Source organism: Cornus florida, unplaced genomic scaffold, assembly GCF_030987335.1.
Source record: "Cornus florida cultivar Cherokee Brave unplaced genomic scaffold, ASM3098733v1 CherokeeBrave_3.0.0_Hap2_Chr07, whole genome shotgun sequence".
Lineage (NCBI taxonomy): Eukaryota > Viridiplantae > Streptophyta > Magnoliopsida > Cornales > Cornaceae > Cornus > Cornus florida.
Window position 1 is genome coordinate 52,457,139 of NW_026775577.1, and position 19,375 is coordinate 52,476,513.

Sequence of the window (19,375 nt, forward strand, 5' to 3'; positions counted from 1 at the left end):
TATCTAGACTTCGCAAGAAATGAAATTAAAGATAGAAATGAGGGAGGAATAGGGTTTTGACACCCTACGAAATGTCGTGCTAGTCTTTAACGTCTCTAGCAAGACGTTGGGCTCTTTTAGCCCAGATCAAAGATCTTGTAATGCATCCCTTCCATGTTGGGGTGATAGATGCTTTGAACTCCACCCAACAAATGGTTCTTTGAAGAACTTGTTGAATTTAGCTCAAAAGAAACTTTTGATCCCTTGTCAATGCAATTACAATCTTTTGGCTTCCATGCCCTTTCAAAGCAAGAATTTAAAACAACACTTTGAGAATGCAAGGTTGAAGATGATCCCTTTGAAGTTTTGGTCTTACACAAAAGCTCACTTCCTTGACATTGAAGATCATAGCATTTATCTACAACATTAACCTCTCCTTCATATTTGTCAAATGAGCTGGGTGTGGGATTGAAGATATTCAACTTCACCTTTATGTGGCCAAATGAGATTTTCATTATCCCCGTCATACAATTGATGTTGGCATTAGCGGTTGCTAAGAAAATACGGCCAAGGATAACGGGAATTTGGCTTTTAGGATTGGGGACCAGTTCCGTGTCAATGATAACGAAATCAACGGGGAAGAAAAATTTGTTAATTTTAATCAATACATCCTCGATGATACCCCTAGGCTTCTTAATGGATCGGTCGGCAAGTTGGTAAAACTACCAACGTCGGTTTCAATTCACCTAGGCCTAATTTGACATAAACCGAGTATGGAAGAAGGTTAACACTTGCTCCTAAGTCAAGAAGCGCCTGATTAATGATATGATCACCAATGATGCATGATGTGGTAGGTGAACCGGGGTCCTTAAACTTTGGTAAAGTGTTATGTTGCAAAATTGTGCTCACTTGCTCAGTTAAAACCACTTTTCTTGGTGCTTGGCTCTTATTCTTTCGCTTTTGGGTGCATAAGTCTTTTAAGAATTTGGCATAAGCCGGAATTTGCTTGATTGCATCCAAAAGTAGAAGATTGACTTTCACTTGCCTAAACATTTCCATGATTTCATTGGTTTTTGCCTTTTGCTTATCTTTCGAGATGGACCCTTTCAAGGCATCCGAAAATGGAGCTTTTGGCTCAAAAACTTTTTCAGCATTTTCTTTTGAAAACTCTTCAACACAAAAAATTTTCAAATCATTTTTCAACAAAACCTTTTCAAATTCATTTTTCGGCAAATCTTTCTTCAAATCATTTTCAAAATCATTCTTCAAATCACATTTTGAAGTTTTCTCATTCACAAGATCATGTATATGCAATGAAGGAGGAATGGGATGTGAAACGGGATGGGTGACAACTTGAGGTTGTACCGGTTCACTCTCTTCATTGGACACACCCACTTTGTTGTCCACAATCTTTCCACTCCATAAGGTAATCACCGCATTAATATGCTCAATGGTGTGGCCTTTCGATGAGGAATAGGTTTCCACAACACATTGTTGCTTAGGTGGGGCATTTATAGGCATCTTTCCCTTCTCTCTTGCATTAAGAGTGCTTGTTATTTGCCCTACTTGGGTTTCTAGCTTCGCAATAGATTAAGAGTGGGAATGAAGCAATTGTGTGTTTGCCTCAAGAGTGCCCAAAGCATTCAAAACTTTTTCTTCAAAGGCGGGACTTCTAGCATTTCCTTGGGAATAAGATTGGTTGGAAAAATGAGAGTTAGCAAATTGATTCCCTTGTGATTGATAAGGTCTATAACCTTGGGATCCTTGGCTTTGAAGTGGAGGTGGAATATACTTCCCTTGAAAACCGCCTTGGGAAGGGTTTGAGCCCTCTCCTTGGTTTTTCCAAGAGAAGTTCGGATGATTTCTCCAACTTGGATTATAATGAGTACCATAAGGATTGTTCCTTGGTTCACAAAAGCTGCATTGACTTGTTCATTAGGTTCATTTTGCACTTGTCTGTGAGGACAATGAGAAGTAAAATGAAGAACACTAGAACAAGTCATACATGATTCATTCAATGCACGATGAGAATGGTTAGGGAAGGAAGATACTTGGTTCGCCGAGTTTTGGTTAATCAAAAATTGATCAAACCTTTGAGATAAAGACTTCATTTTGATGGCTATTTCATTTGAGTGGTTGACTTGATATAAGCCAACACTCTTCCTACCTTGTGAATTTCTACCATTCTTGGATGATAATGTTCTATGCAAAGAATTTTCACTCATGCTCTCATAAAGACGCCACACGTCATCCTTATGATTATCCGATAAGCTCTCAAAGAAATATTGAACTAATTGCCATTTGGGCATGTCATGATGTAGACACTTCCTAAGCAATTCATTAAAGCGTTCCCATGCCTCATGAAATGTTTCTCCATCCCCATGAGTGAATTCTCTAATGGAAGTTCTCATGGCATTGGTCTTAAAAACCGGATAGTACTTTTTCAAGAACTCTTGTTGCATTTCTGCCCAAGAAGTGATTGAAAAAGGCCTAAGATTGTTGAACCAATATTTTGCCTTGTCTTTAAGGGTGAATGGAAAAAGTTTGAGTCTTAAGACCTCTTCTGGCATGTCCGTATATTTTACGGTGGAACAAACTTCTAGAAACTCATCCAAATGCTTGTAAGGTTCTTCACTTGGAAGTCCATGATAGTTAGGAAGCATTTGAATGGTTTGTAGCTTAATTTCATAGTGATGTGCTCTAAATGGTGGCAATTGAATGCATGTGGGTGCATTATATTCATTAGACACATATTGATCTCTTAAAGCAAGTGAAGGATTAGTGATTTGAGGTGTAACATGGGTACCTTGGTTGCCTTGAATGATGGGAGGTGGTGGAGCATAGATTAGCCTTGGCATTCCCAATAGAACTTGGCCTTGTTGTTGTGGTGGATGAACATATAGCCTTGGCATGCCTAATGGTACTTGCATGTTATTATGATGCACATTTGGATGGAGGATACCTTGTTGATCTATGTGACCAAGGTCCTCTACATGCTCTTCATTATGGCCTTCTATTGATGTAATGGATTGGGTAGAATTAGAACTTCCTCTTCCCTTAGGATTTCTAACTACGGATTCAAGATGCAAATCAAGAGGGACAAGAGTTGGTCTTAGTGATCTACGACCATGTATGCACAATGCAAAACACACAAACACAATGAATGAACAAACACTTCGACTTCACAATAATTCAATGAAACTTCTTCCACATACACTTAACCCATACTCCTATGCTTTAACAACAATGATGCAAAGAACAATTAAGAATGCCTCCATGCGGGCTCACGATTTATCTAAGAATTTAAAAACAATCCTCCACGCGAGCCGACGATTTAACTAAGGGATTGAGTAAAGAAAGTCTCACAAATGTCCTTTAGCACTTCAACTCCAAATTTAGCTTAGCTTAGCAAATTTTTTTTTTAGCTTTCTCCTTCTTTGCTTAGCTTTGCTTTGCTTGGTAGCTCATTTACTTGCCTCCTAGCTCAATGCACCTTGTCAAAGATAAACAAACACAATAAGTAATCAAAAGAAAAATAAAAACAAAGTAAAGACATGATCAAAAGAGTACTAATTCCTAATTGATTCCACAAATACGACGTTGCCTAATCCCCGACAACGGCGCCAAAAACTATGGTCGTGTCATCCTACCATAAGCTTAAGAGTGCGCATTAAGGTGAGGGCCAAGTTTTACATTTATAAAAGCCACTACTACCTTCACTAAAAATATAGTTAGGTTGAGTAGGGATCGTCCCAAGGGATTGGAGTTGAATTTGGTTGTGGAATCACTATTAGGGTTAGTAGGTCGAGTGATCAAATAACTAGTTGGTTGGTTGATTAAACTAGAGAACAAATTAAACTAAATAATTGAATGCAATAAAGAGTACGTAAGAGAGAGAGATCTTGGGGTTTAGAGGTCACCACTAAACAATATTTTTCTACACCCTTAATAAGTGACTAATGAGGGAAATATGTGTTGCAATATTGATGTGTGTGTGTGTTTGGTTGATTCAATTAGTAAGGATGACCAATTAAGTATATATTGTCTAAGCAACATGTGAAAAGCACAATATATCTAACAATTAAGTATATATTGTCTAAGTAGCATGTGAAAAGCACAATATGTCTAGCAAGTCATTAATCATTTCATTAAGCTCACAAGCCAAATACACCACAAGGTTAGAGACACATGCTACTTGCATTCAAAAGTATGGAATATCAAACAACAAGCATGGATTGTCCTCCCATCTAACAACTATACTACCACTACACTACAATTAAGCTAATGACATGAAATTAAACTAATTAAACTAAGGGAGAGGCACAATCCGTCAAGAAATGAGCATGAACCATCAAGAAAATTATAAGAGCATTCCATTAAGCATTATGTTTTGACAATCTCTAGATCTATGGCATTAATACACATAGACATGCATCAATAACACAAGAAATAGAGACAAATACATGAACATCTATTCTAACATACATAGACATATAGATAGAATGAAATGATCAATTGGAAGCATTAAACCACATAAATCATTGAATAAACAAGATCTATATATATAAAAATGTCAAAACATGTATTACAACACTAATCCCTCAATAATACACAAAATCAAGATGTAGAAAGCATGCTTGGGGCTAACTCTAGCCCCAAGAGGATGTCTAGCCACTCATGGTAATACTTCTCCAACCCTTAAGGGCAAACTCCATGGAAGAAATTTACTCCTTAGTTGATGAAGAGCTCCCAAGCTTGTGTCTCTAGCCTTCTCCCTATTTATTCCTCCCTAAGAATAGCCTCTATTGTAATGGATGGCTCTCCCTCAAAAAGTGTATCATATTCTATATATAGGTAGGTCAAGTGACACACAAAATGAGCTGGGGTCGTGCAGCAAATATTCCCCAATGATTGGATAAGGACAGCTTTCAATGAGCTGAAAATTTAACCTTTTCGCACTGGAGGAAGTTCGATCGATCGAACCTTGGACTTGGATCGATCGAATATAGCTGAGATCTATCGAACTGAAATTGGATCGATCCTCAATGGCGGCACCTTTTTGGATAAAAACAAATCTGAGATATTTTGAAGATATTTTTTTTAGAAAAGGACAAAAGTGGCTGGTAGGGTGGTACAACTAGATAAGATCAATCATTTGGATAAGGACAAGGTAATTCGATCTATCGAAGAATGATGTTGGATCGTTTAAACTTTTGAGATCTCTGAAAATGTCATCATGGCTCAGATCCATCTTGAAGTGCTGAGATCGATCATGTTGGATCGATCGAACTTTGATCTGAGATCGATCGAAGATGTTGAATAACACATTTTGCTTCCTTTTGCTTCCACTTGGCTCCTTTCTTTGATTCATCCTAGAATTGCTTCATTTATGCTCTTATTTGGCTGAGTTAGCTTATTTTCGGGATAAGTGCCTGAAAATGGAAATAACACGAAATCAATCTAAAACAGTAAAGTAAGATAGATAAAGGTACTAGAATACCTAAGCTTAAGGGGTTTAAATACGCACTTTTCAGCGCTCATCACTGAACCATTCAAAGATGTCACTCAATATCCTTCTTCCACTGGTGAGATAATTTCGCATCGGTAGAGCCTGAAAACTCAGGTGGGCTCCCCTTTGTGAAAGAACTCCTAGCCTTTTCCCAAGGATTAGTTTGAATCACTGGTGCTGGTATAGGTACTGGCTGTATCTGAGGCTGATTCCGAAGTACAGCTGTTACCCCTGCTTCTATAGCCCGAGCAATGAGGTCATTAAGATGAGGAGGATACTCTGTATCTCTGCCTTGTCCTGAGTTTACTGAACTGCCTCTTGTTCTATATGTAACTGACCATCATTTTCCTGAAACCCAGGCAATTGTTGCTCTTCCTCCATTTGCTGACGCTATAGGAGATATTGCTGCCTATGTGCCGCTTTCTTTTGCCGCCTGTTTCTTTACATAATCTGTCATCTTCCAGCGTTAACCATTCTATTAACACAGAAAGACAGACATTAGTACGATTTAAACCGAACCGTAAAGGAATACAACGAATCCTAAACTTAAGCTCTAAACAAGAGAATACGTTACGCGGAAGTCTTAATACGAAATAACCCTAGAGACACTGAACCTGGAGTGTTCTTATACCAACTGTGATATCCCTCGATTCTAAAGCCACGGGTAATCAAGTCCGAGCACAGATCCGAGGGATACTAAACAATTAATATATAAACAAGCATATATTACAAGAAGAATTTAAAGGAATAAAATTATACAAGCTGAAAGAATTCTAAACAACAAATCCTCAAAGTATTAATAATATTATCCCATAACTCCAAAACCTCCAATCCTATTACAAATCAGGAATCCGTCTAGTGGACCCCTAATAATAATCCAGCTGGAAAAATAAAATAACTAAACTAAAATAAAATTCAAAATAGAAGTATGAAGCAAGATCCTACGTCGTCGGAAGAGTGAACGACTGTCTCTGCTCAGCATAATCAATCTCTACAACTAGCACTGTCGAGCACCTGAAAAGATAATAGTGGGTCAGGCCCACAAACAAGTTATAATCTAACAATAATCCAAACAGAGACCCGATACGCAGATACATCCTAGATAACTCAACAATTACTATCTAGTCCATAAATATATATATCCACACTAAAGGTCTCTCACTGGACTATAAAGCGGCCTCAACTTGATTAGTAGGCATCATGCAAAACGCACCTAAAGTGGGCATGAGTACCTAGACCTAACAGGGTACACCTCTACCATCATAGCCAGTTATGCATCCCACTACATATATGCTCCCTAACCATCGATCCTGAGACTCAAGTTCATATCGTGGTACCACAGTCATATATATATATATATATATATATATATATATATATATAATCCATCCAAATCCAAGGTAGTGCCGCTCAACTATTCGTTGCCTTGACACAAATATAAGTAGGATATAGTTAATCCATTCCCTTATTCTAGAGTAAGTAGGATTTAGCATTTTGAACTAATCCATCCTTAGTATGCCACCATCCCATACCGGTGCATACAATCCACAAAATCCATATAATTGACAGAGCAGGAATAGATAGTTCATCAATCCTAATCTAGAATAAGCATAATAAAAATCTATTATGTATATGACCATATTATGAATCCAATACCAGATTTAAAAATCATGTCACAATCATTTAAATTGCTAAAATAAATATTAAACATTTATGTCCTCTATATCCATTAACAACATGCAAACTATTCGGTAGTCATCAATACCGAGCACATGTCCGAAGCCATCCATTGTCCGAAGCCATCCGTTGTCCAAAGCCATCCACTGTCCGAAACCATCCGAACACTGGTTTGGCAATAGTCAGTACCAAGCGTATGTCCGAAGCCATCTATTGTCCGAAGCCATCCATTGTCCGAAGCCATCCGTGCACTTGTTTAGCAATCCTCAGCACTAAGCATTGGTCCGAAGCCATTCGTGTTCTGAAGCCATCCGTGTTTTCTCGTCTCCGACGACTTCCAATTCTTATGACCCTCTTGGTTAAGATCTCTAATAGTCCTAACTAAGTCCCAAATAACCCCAGAAACTCCCAACAATACAGTACGCATCATTAACACCAATTTAAAATGCAAAAGATGACCTAATTAATAAGATAAAACAACTTCCAGCAACTACACATAATACAATTAAAAATTCCAAATTAATATGCATACAAATTCAATTTTAAAGCCTAATTTAATCCTGAGACTATCTAGGTATGCACAGAATATAGGACTACGGGAAGGAGTAAGATATAGAACTTGTCTTTCGGGTTTTGAATAAAACCCAACTCCTTCTTTTCCTAGATTAATCTCTATTTTCCAACGACCTTTGGTTGCCGTCGAACCTTCCTGCTGCTTCATGCTAAACCTCCGAGCAACCCCCGTTCCTTTTTCTCACAACCTCTCTGCTCCTTCTCTCTGCCTCCACAGTTTCGTGAACAGGGTTCTAAAACCCTTGGGAGACCAAACACAATATATTTATAGGCACAATTAATTTAACCTAAATCTCATTACTTAAGGAAAAAGAAAAAGAATTATAAACTTACTATATATGTATAAGTCGGCACCTTAATCCAACGTGGTATCATATATATATATATATATATATATATATATATAAATAAATAATTAAACCATTATAATATATAATATATAACATACACTGAAAAGTATAATTAATTTAACTATTAAATATAATTAATAATTAATATAAACCCAAATATATATGTACTCTTATCCATGGATAGCAACGGTACCCATTTAAATTCCCTACCCAAGTAGTCTATGAAATTCAAAAAGTTGGTCCATTACTACCTTCCAAACCCAACTCTTTTTTACAATAAAAATAAACAGAATAACATTTAATTTAATTTAATTAAGTGAACACCTAACATATAAAACAAGTAATTCAATTTCAACAGATAAACACATAAGTATATACGTTCAACTAAACAAATAACTCAATTTAAATAAGTAAACAATTAACAATTAAACATATAGACAAATAATCAAGCAATCAATTTAAAATCATAAAAGAAAAATACCGAGACAACCAATTAGGCTCCACCAATAGCTAACTAAGTTAGACATATGGTCCACCAATTGTGAAACGACATGTGACATAATGTAAGCTATTGGCTGGAATGGTTCCATCTCTGTAATATCATATGCTCGTCGAAACATAAAAACTCAAGAAGAAGCTCGCCGGTATTTATGGTCTGTTACTCTTGGTTTCTCACCGGAGAAAATATACAGGTTGTGAGCTCGCGGTTCTGTCAAAGCTCACCTTTACTGGGTCATGGTAGCTTGGAGCTTGCTGCTGGGTCAGTCAAAACTCACCGGAGCAGAATGAAGGGAGGTCGCTGCTGGGTCAGTCGAGACTCACCGGAACTAGATGAACGGAGCTCGCTGCTGGGTCAGTCCAGGCTCACGTCAGATTTCATGTAAGTCAAAGCCCAGAGCTCTCGCCAGTTTTCATTGACGTCGAAGCTCAGAGCTCGCCGGAACAGCATGTCAATTTGGGTCCTTGAAAATTCGCCGGTGAAGTCGCTTAAACTCTTGTCAATCTGATTGTTGATGCTCAAACTTCTCGCCTATCTACCAACAATCCTCCTCTCCAAAAAAATTTATCCGTCTCTCTAATCCCCTTCCCCTTTCTCTCTTTCTGTTTTTCTTTTTTCTTTTTCTTTTTTCCTTCCGGATTCATCTCAATTCTGGCGCCAACAAAAAATTAAGAAAGAACTATATTAATTAGATAGGTAATTAGGTATGGAAAAAATCAGACCTTCTATATGTATGAGAAACTGATTAAGAAATAATTAGATTTCATATATATATATATACACATGTGAAAAATGGGATACTGATTTATTCTTAGTCCAATTTTGGCGCCCCGGTCATCTCTCTCCATTGACTAAACGAACCCAAAAGTTGCAGTTTAGGACTTGTCTTCAGTTTCGGCAACCAACAGTGATGTGGAGTTGCCACAGATTATCGGCTTTAGAGCGTGAGAGACAGAAAATATTGAAGAAGAGGAGGAGGAGAGGACAGAAGTGCATCATAGGGTCAATTTAGCCCCTTTTACATGTGGAAGGGCAATATTGTCCATGTATTTCATATAGCACGTCCCGCGCTATAAATATGACCGGATGTTAGCCGGACGCGGTAAGCAACAACATGTATAATTTAGGGAGATTTATTGTAATTTTTATAATTTAGGGGATTTGTTGCAGGTACTCCAATAATTCATGAGAATTTTTGCATTTTACCCTATAAATTATAAAGTAGGTCAAGTTTTATCATTGACTTATTTAACATATATAAATAAAGGGAAAGTTAACTTACCCACCTACTTGATGAATTACAAGAAGAGAGGTATATGTTATATCGGATCCGAATAAAAAGTAAAATGAATATATATATACCGGTGTTTTTTTCACTTAACTTAAATTTTTTAGTTTACTTTTTGAATCGAATTGTGAAGCACCCACCCGTTAAAAGAGGTTACCAAGGTGAGCCAGGTAGCTACCTTTTTTTACAATAAATATGAATATCCTAAATATTCGTAGTGATCTTTTTCTTTTCTTTTTTTTTACCAGAAGCACCTCCATGAAAATGGTGCACGTGTGATAGAATTTGAGTCCGACTTCATGGTTGTATGCATTGATTTGAACTTTATGGCTTGAACTAGTGCACGGCTTCTATGCCAAACTTTGATCTCCAAAACTGCCCTGGGCTCGTGTTGGTTGAATATAATCCAAGTGAACTCTACACACACACATAAATCAAATTTCACGATTTTGCAAATACCCCTGGTGATATAAAGGCCATCAATTATTTGAAAATTTTAACTTACTCCTAAGTTCGTAAAATTAGCTGTAAAATGACAAAACCCTTAATAACAAAATAAATAAATAAATAAAATAAGGCTCTATAGCAGTATAACCTATTTATATTACCGGTCAACTCATGGATTTAAAAATAATTTAAGGTCTTCTTCATCAATAAAGAAGGGTATTATAAAATTTTCAAGTCAAAAAATGTCAGTTTTTCAACATTATAAAATCAGGAAAATTGAGGGGGGATTTTTTTTTTTTTTTTTTTTTCACTTTACAAATATAAGCTAAGCATGTACAGCAATTCATTACGGCAGATTTGAACCTATATATTTTAGAGCTCCCCTAGCAACATGTTCCTCAGTCGGCAATTGAGACAAACTTTTTTTTTTTTTTAATTTTTGTCTACTGTACATGAATCTTTGCCTTCACTGAACATTTTCAGCAGTGAACACTCCAGATGAAGCACCAGTTTTTTTAACAAGGAGACACAGAAAACTGCACACAAACTTGCACCAAAGAAAGATGCAGCAGCTATGTACAAATGTGGCGCGCACAGACACACATGCCTGCACTCCATCAACGCGCTGAAGTGATCTTACGGGCTTCGCTCCACGCTGCGTCGCTGTCAACACCTGAGAAGGGAGAAGAGATGGTTACAATTCCAACATCAAAGCTCCTATTAATTTGTGCTGCTTGTTTGCCTAGGACCAGCATATCAGGAGAAATTACACATTTGACAAAAGGGTAGAATAACAAACAGTCCACCCTAACCCCACGAACGAGAAATTGCAGCATTCACTGAGATCTGCTAAATACAATATTTATTATCAGCAAAATTTACAGTTACTGTCATTTCCAGCAAGCATTAAATATAGAACCATTGTGTCTATGGATTGAAATGAATCCACAAACACACGTACATCGCTACAATTGTTCAAACAATCTACATTCATTTAAGCCACACAATCATCTCATGGTCATGATCGCGTTTACGTGGTTTGAATTGGACTTGTCGTGGCCAATATTCTGTGTGTGTATATCTGAATCTTCGACATGAATTGTCACTACAACGTTATCCGGTGTTCGTGACATTCAACTGACAAGAAAGTTAAGAAACCATCCAGGCATCCACCAACCATCTCAACATTATTATCCTTCCAACCACAAACTCACCTCTCACACATTTACTCAGACTATGCCCCACACCTCTTAAGACTTTCTATCAGATAAATTGTCTCCAACAACAAGTCTGGAGGGAGGGAGTCAGCAAGAATAAGTCTCTTCCAAATGGCTCAGCTACAAAGCCCTGAAAGTGATTTCGATGGCACGAATTCAGTTCAAAACCAAAGTATAGCAATCCCAGCCAAATTCATTGCCATAGCCGATAGCTTCGAGAAGAAAGAGCATTCATGGTAACCATTTTTATTGAAAAGTGGCTCAACCTTTGCATTCTAATTCTTGTTTCTTTTACTCGTTCTACCGTTAAGCAAAGTTTCATCTTTTTGGTGCACTCGTGCAGGTTTGCCACTTCTCAAATTCCAACAGATCTATCCATTCTAGTTCAAGACATCACCTTCAACGTTCACAAGGTAACTTTTAATAAATAAATAAAAACATACACACACACACACGACAAAAAAAATAAAATAAAATAAAAAGAGAAAAGAGAAAAGGGACACGACATGTCTTGTAATTACAAAACAAAGCACACAATCTTTGCTTGAATGAGTTGCTATATTACATGGACTCGGGTACGGGTGTCGGTCTCAGGTATGTATTCATGCTTAAGACGTGTCAAATCTCCAAACAAAAGGACAATAAGTTACTAAATATTCATTTTATTAATTATTTTATTTTATTTTATAGAGTAAAGTAATGTTTTTATCTAATTTAATATTCAATATAGGCATTTAACTCATTTTAAAGAAATCATAAAATGTAATTAAATGATAGGATATGCTTTTTAATTATATGTCCAATCAAAAGTGTCGGACGTATATTCCATACCCATATCCGAGGGATATGTGTCTGACACAAGTATTTCACTATTTTTGAGAGTCCAAGTAACAGAGATGAGTTGAAACAATTTTAATGGATAATTCAAAAACAGACTATGAATATTTATTCAAAAGAGAAAAAGATAATTTTCTTTCCCTTCTTTTCATTACATCATTTCACATTGTTTCTCTTGCAGACTCAACATGAACATTTGATAATCTTAAGAAAGTTTGTGTTTACTTTTTCTTGGACACAGCCACATCTGTGATGATTTGAAGTGGATTGAACACAAAAAAGATTCACAATCAGAAATTTGTAGATTGTAGACTGGAGGACATAATTTCATGTCAATTTGACATATAAACTGACTAGTTCATATAGGACCAAATAACTGCTATTAGAAATAAAACGATTCATTAGAAAAAGGGTCTGCCGGTTTTTAACTGTGAAAATCATTTTCTATTCTCAGAAAACAGTATAAAAATTTCTATTTAGTTCAGTTTTCAGAAAACTATTTTCTAAAAACTCAATTATAAAAATACCTGAAGTATATAAGATTGTTCTCTGAAAACAGTTTTCTGTTCTCTGAATTCTTGAGAACTGTTTTCAGAGTTATAAACCAAGCAAACCGGACATACTTGGTTTATAATTCTGAAAACAGTTATCAAAAACTCAAAAAACAGATAACAGTTTTCGAAAAGTTATAAAAGATTATTTTCTAAAAATAGATCTTTTTATAACTGAGTTTTTAAAAAACTGAACCAAGTAGTTTTTTGTACAATTTTCTATTTTATGTTTTCCAAGATTAGAAAACTATTCCATAGTTACAAATTAACCAAGAAAGCCCAGTTTTTCATTTTTCTACTATGAAAATTTTTGTTCACTTTTTTCATTGTCAATGTATATAAATTATTAAAGGAGAAAGGAAAAGTCTTCCTACTTTTTAGTTTATACTTCAGGTCCAAATTTGTTTTAATCATCAATGTGTGGCGTGACACAACCGACCTAGTATTTGAAAATTTTAGTTAAAAATTTCAACTCATTTTTATGCAGTGTTCTAATATAAAATGATAAAATTGTTGAACACGAGGAATCGTAGTCTTATTATTTAAATCACAACTTGGCCATGATAAATTCACCATTTTTTCTATTTTTCTCTGAAATGATGACATAGGCGTTCGAAAGGACTTCTAATGATTTTACTTGTCATATTTGTATGTAAATTAAATAATTTACAAAATTCTTAACAATATTTTGTAAACTTCTGAAAAAAATTTGCCAAAATATGTTCTTCAATTCAATCATACCGCCACCTAAACACACATATTTATTACTAGTCTATTGGATATGATCACCCTTTTCTTACAACTAGACCTCTTATGGCACCAGCAATCCGATTCCTCTTTTTTTTCTTTTTTTTTTTCTTTTTTTTTTTTTTATCATAATTGGTTCTCACACACACGTCTCTTCTATGACTTAAACCCCTGACCTCCCTTTGAGAGGTAAGAAGCTGATACCGCTAGACCACTGGCCTGTTAGTCAATCTGATTCTCGTTGATCTTGACATTTTTAGGTTTCTAAACATTTCCAACTTTTCCTTAGAATTTCCTTCATTTCTATGTGTTACAAATGTTTAACTGAAATGTTCTTTTCTTTTTTCCTGTTTTTTCTTTCAAAGGACCCTAACATCTGAAAATGAGATTAAGAAACATAAACAACTCTCATTCTCACTAAAAATCTTGTAACAAGCAACAGCAGGAATACACAATTGTAGGATATTCTGAGCAACCTATAAAACATGAACAAACACGAACAAGAATTGAACTATTTGCTATCTCATCTCTCTCTCCTTGCAGTTTCCGCTGATTTCAAGATGTGGCTTCATAGGCCGAATAGGATTCCAGCCTTCAAACTCAAATTTAGGGTACGACATCAAGCTTGAGAATTTCCCAGGTGGACCGGAAACATTTGAAATCATTTTGAAATTCTGTTATGGTCTCCCAGTAAGCTTAAACCCTAACAACGTGGCTTCACTAAGATGTGCATCAGAATTTCTAGAGATGACTGAAGAGTTCGAAGACGGAAACCTTATCGCTAAGGCAGAAGCTTTCCTCACATTCGTTGTCCTTTCCTCGTGGAGAGAAACCATTACTGTTCTCAAATCTTGTGAAACTCTGTCTCCATGGGCAGAAAACCTCCAAATTGTCCGAAGATGTTGCGACTCAATTGCTTGGAAAGCTTCCCAGGGCAATCCAACAATCGGAGAAACGATTAATGAAGAAAGCTGGTGGGTTGAGGATGTGGCTACCCTCCGAATAAATCATTTCATGAGGATTATAACTGCAATAAGGGCAAAAGGAATGAAGCCAGAAACTATAGGTTCTTGTATCATGCAATATGCAGAGAAATGGTTGCCTTGCATGGATATAGAGTTAGAGGGAATAAGAAAATATAGTTACGGAAAAAGTGAGTTGCAATTGAGCATTACGAGCGGTAGGAGGCAGGAAGGAGCTGTTGGGAACAATAAGGACCAAAGAATGATTATAGAGAGTTTGGTGAGCATACTGCCTCCTCAAAAAGAAGCTGCTTCATGTAAATTCTTGTTGTGGATGTTAAAGATGGCTATAGCATATTCAGCATCACCAGCTTTGATTTCGGAGCTTGAGAAAAGAGTGGGTATGGTGTTAGAGAATGCCAATGTGAATGACCTTTTGATTCCTAGCTGTAGAATTGGAGATCAAGGGGACCCAATTAAGTGAGTACTCTACCTTCTCTTTTTCTTCTTAAGAGTGCTTTATCTGTCTCAATAATTCACATGGCAAGTATGCAGAATAGATTTTCTAATGACTAATTTTACTAACATTTTTATCAATGTCATTACGGGCTGGTACAGTTCACCTGAAGAACGCACGATGCATAACATTGATGTGGTGCAAAGAATTATAGACTATTTCTTAATGCATGAACAACAACAGCATGACCATCAGCAGCCACAACAAAAGTCGGGAAAAGTGAAAGTTAGCAAACTTTTGGACAATTACCTAGCAGAGATAGCAAGAGACCCGAATCTCTCCATTACCAAGTTCCAAGTTTTGGCTGAAGCCTTGCCAGAAAATGCTCGAACATGTGATGACGGTCTATATAGAGCTATAGATACCTACCTCAAGGTTATATTTCTTATCCCTCATGATCTAACTACTTTTCACATAAGCAATATCATAAAGTCAACTTTCTAATCTTCATCACAGACTCATCCTTCACTGTCAGAGCATGACCGAAGAAGACTGTGCAAAGTAATGGACTGCAAAAAGCTGTCACTTGATGCATGCATGCATGCTGCGCAAAATGATCGACTGCCTCTAAGAACCATCATTCAGGTAGAATTTGCATATGATCCTGGACTTAAATATATCTATTCGGGCATCAATCCGCATTGTACAAAAGCTAATACTGAGGTCTTAACACTGCCAAACGAATTAAGTTCCAAAGTTAAAAGCAATACCAGTGTGCCTGCCATGTTTCCCTTTCCAAAGATTGGCACAGATATATGATTTGTTTTATATCTGCCTCCACTGGCCGCATTGGAGACTACATACACCACCAGATTGATTCTCCAATCGGCAAAGGTTTTTCTGATTCATCTGCCGAATCAGGGATGGAGCCTTCACTGTTGGATCGTTTCATCATCTGTGATGATCAACTGATCTCAGGTTTCAATTTCTCCCATCCCATAAGTTTCCTTTGGCTGGCATTCTGGAATGCGCACTGAAGAGTTTAAGAGAGAACTCCATTCAATGAGAAAGTAAAAGATGAAGCTTATTAAGGGGAGGATTGGAATTAGAAACAGAGTAAGAGAAAAACGGACTTTCTAATTTCATAAGAAAGGGTAAATTAGATTTTTTATTTTTAAAATCAAATTAAAAATGGGTAATTGATAAGGTTTCACAGTATTGGATCATCACAAACAGGTCAAGAACAAAATGTTTTAAAATGCATAATGGTCATAACAGCAAAAATATTAGTTGTGTGTGTCAAGGAGTAAAATGTAATTTTGTGGCGATATGATGGCAGAGGGTTGTTGCCAAATTGGTTCAGGGTACATGCAAAAAAGTTATTGTCTGTTTAGCAATTTATTCTATACATAATGTAAAAATAAAACATAATTAAAAAAATCTTGGAATAACTATAAGGAGTAAACCAAGGAACTTAAATATGTTTTTCTGATATGAATTCTGAATTGATGGCAAACAATGCCTAAATCTAAGGCATGACCATGTTATTTGATGTTCATCAACCAACTAGGCACCTAAGAAATTAATAAATTAGCAATCATAAGAAAACAGAAACATGCAACATTTGACGAACAGATAAGCATAAAAAGGCTATTTACCAGGAAAAAAAAAAAGGATTAGCATATAGAGGTTTATGTTTATGACTTGGCAAAACCAAGCTTTAGTGTCTGAAAATGTTGCAATCGTGCCATAATAATATGATCACATAAAATAAAAAATGCTGGAAAGAAGCCAGTAACTAAAACTTCTTGAGTACCATATATCACAGTTACATAAAGATTAAGAAAACATCCGAAACCATGTGCTAACTAGTAATACCTTGTTTGGACAGTCAATATTGTAACTAGTAATACCAAGTTACGTGTGGTCAGGCTTGTATATAAGCCTTACATAACAACACAAATTGCCAATTATCCATATTGGCACCAAATCATCCTATAAAACCTTGCAGCTGAGATTTCTATTGTCACTGTCTTCTCCCATCCACATCAGTTGCAAATCAAACTGCAACAGTAGCTCCATACGGAAAACTGTCAGTTGTTAGGTAAGGTTCATCACAGGGTCCATAAATTAAAACCTTATACACCCATTGAAATCTTTTTGCCTGTATATTATTATGTATTAAAAAATAGTAATAACTGGAAATGGGTATTTGTAATTGTTTGTCACTATTGATGCCAGCAACCCCAACAATAGAGAGTTATTGATGATCCAAAAACTTTAGATTTGTCAGATTCATTTCAGAAACCTAAAGCGAGTTTTTAATATATCTCCAGATTAAAAAAAAAAAAAAAAATTGCAATGCAACTAGTTGGTAATTTGTAATTACTATGAAGAGAGCACACCAAGAAGAAGTCTAATTTTGTTAAAACACAAACCCCACTTACATGACTATCAATTATAATAAATGACCATGTGTTCAGTGTTAATTGGTTTACTATGGTTCAAAATTAAAATTTTCTATCTAAAGAAGGGACGATGAGACTTGCAGGTTTTGTTCTCAGAGCAAGTCAAGATAAGGGTAGCTATGCAGGGGAAGGAGCAAGCAGCAAGTGGTAATATTTCAGACCAGGAAGATAGTTGGTCATCAACCAAAAAGGATATCATGACCCTTAAAGCAGAACTGGAGAAAGTAAAAATGGAAATGGCAGAGATGCAGAGAGATTACTCGGAGTTGCAACAAGAGTATGAAAAGCTAAACCACAAGCAAAAGAATTTATCAGGTTGGATGTCTGGGTGGAAGAAGATCAAGAAGTCTTCTCTTTTCCATGGAAAAGTGGATGGTGATGAAACAGCAGAGAGGGAACAAAGATCCAACCCCACAGGCTGCAGAGTCAGCTTCCGCCGGGCATCCCTCTCCTGAGATATCTCAAAATTCACTATCCTACAACATAAATTAGAAATGTAGCCTAATCCTATGCATCTTCTTCCCATTGCTGGGTGCTTCTGTCAAATAAGGTTTATTGCAGGTCTCACAATTGGTGTTTTAACTTATTTCTCCTTGGCTTCACACTTATAAAAAGATGTGAGAATTCATATTGGTGGACAATAGCTCAAGCATATAGATATATCACATATGTAATCTTAATCATATTCTTCTTTTAAATTCACTTTTATAACATAATGTTTTATCCAGACGGAGATGGCACTGTCTTTTACATTAGTCATATATCAAACAGAATGCATTTAACTTAATTCACAACCATCGTAACAGTCACTACTTAGGACAGTCACTACTTAGGGTTCGTGCAACGAATTCAGGTAAAAATTTAAGTGGACAGTCTTATGAAAGTTGAACTACAAGTGAAGTCGACATCTGGACAATGATGCTTTAGTCACTATAAAGATCATATATTCTCTGTCTACTTAAAGGCATGAATTGTAGCAAACAGTTAACTAGTTAAGAATCATGCTTACAAAAAAATCTCAAGTAATGTAACCAAGGAAGTTGAGTAGTCCTTGACCCTATACAAATGCAGCAAATTGAGAATCTAATAATGATAGAAGCAGCCAAGGAATGCTAATATTTGAGTAAAATTATACCTAGTCCCATTCATAGCTTAATCATAATATGAGGTCCTGTCATATTTTATTTTTTTATTCTTTGATATATGAACAGACCCAAGCATCAATCTTTTCCTACTTGCAAATTGCAATATCACCCTCTCACCATAATGAATCCTCACACTCAAAATGATTTGACGGCAAAGTATTTTAACAGGCTAAATGCGGCAAAGTAAATCACAACATAAAACTATAATCTACTGAAGACAATTAATCTAAATGGATAACCATAAACAGCGTGAAAAGCTCCATAGAAATTCTGTCCTTGCTATTTCATCAAAAGTTAGCCCTAAAAGTTCACAACAAACAGCTAAAAATCCAGTCTCAATTGGTCATATCGTAATTAATAATAAAGAGAACAGGAACTCTAGTAGTTTCTTTTGTAGATAAAATATCATTGAGAAAGCAAAAGTTTCAACCAATTCACAAAGAAATACTTTAAACATCATCAACTCATATCAATGAATCCTAAAACTCCTCCAATAAAGTAAAAGAACCCATTAAATTCACATTCCAAAGCCTAAGAACTTCAAAATTTGATCATGTGATATCAATAACAAAAAATAAATTAGAAACTTTGTCATTTTTAAGCTTAAAAAGAAGCCCCAAAAAGAAGATGCATAAAAAACCCAAATCAAAATTCACATTTAACAGCTAT

General features: G+C 36.0%; 2 protein-coding genes across 2 annotated transcripts; one reads left to right on the top strand and one right to left on the bottom strand.

Annotated features, from left to right (window-relative positions):
* Positions 1–1,272: 1,272 nt before the first annotated feature.
* LOC132267205 (uncharacterized) lies at positions 1,273–9,756 on the bottom strand. The gene is made up of 2 exons (XM_059768296.1): positions 8,812–9,756; positions 1,273–3,472 (listed from the first exon to the last, which is right to left on the bottom strand). The coding sequence occupies exon 2, from the start codon at positions 2,907–2,909 to the stop codon at positions 1,623–1,625; it is 1,287 nt and encodes a 428-aa protein (XP_059624279.1). The 5' UTR covers positions 2,910–3,472; positions 8,812–9,756; the 3' UTR covers positions 1,273–1,622.
* A 1,704-nt stretch (positions 9,757–11,460) lies between these two features.
* Positions 11,461–18,288, top strand: LOC132267204 (BTB/POZ domain-containing protein DOT3). Its single transcript, XM_059768295.1, has 6 exons — positions 11,461–11,775; positions 11,883–11,952; positions 14,218–15,116; positions 15,255–15,528; positions 15,610–15,738; positions 17,645–18,288. Exons 1-6 carry the CDS (start codon positions 11,651–11,653, stop codon positions 18,014–18,016), a joined length of 1,869 nt encoding a protein of 622 aa, XP_059624278.1. The 5' UTR covers positions 11,461–11,650; the 3' UTR covers positions 18,017–18,288.
* Positions 18,289–19,375: the final 1,087 nt, after the last annotated feature.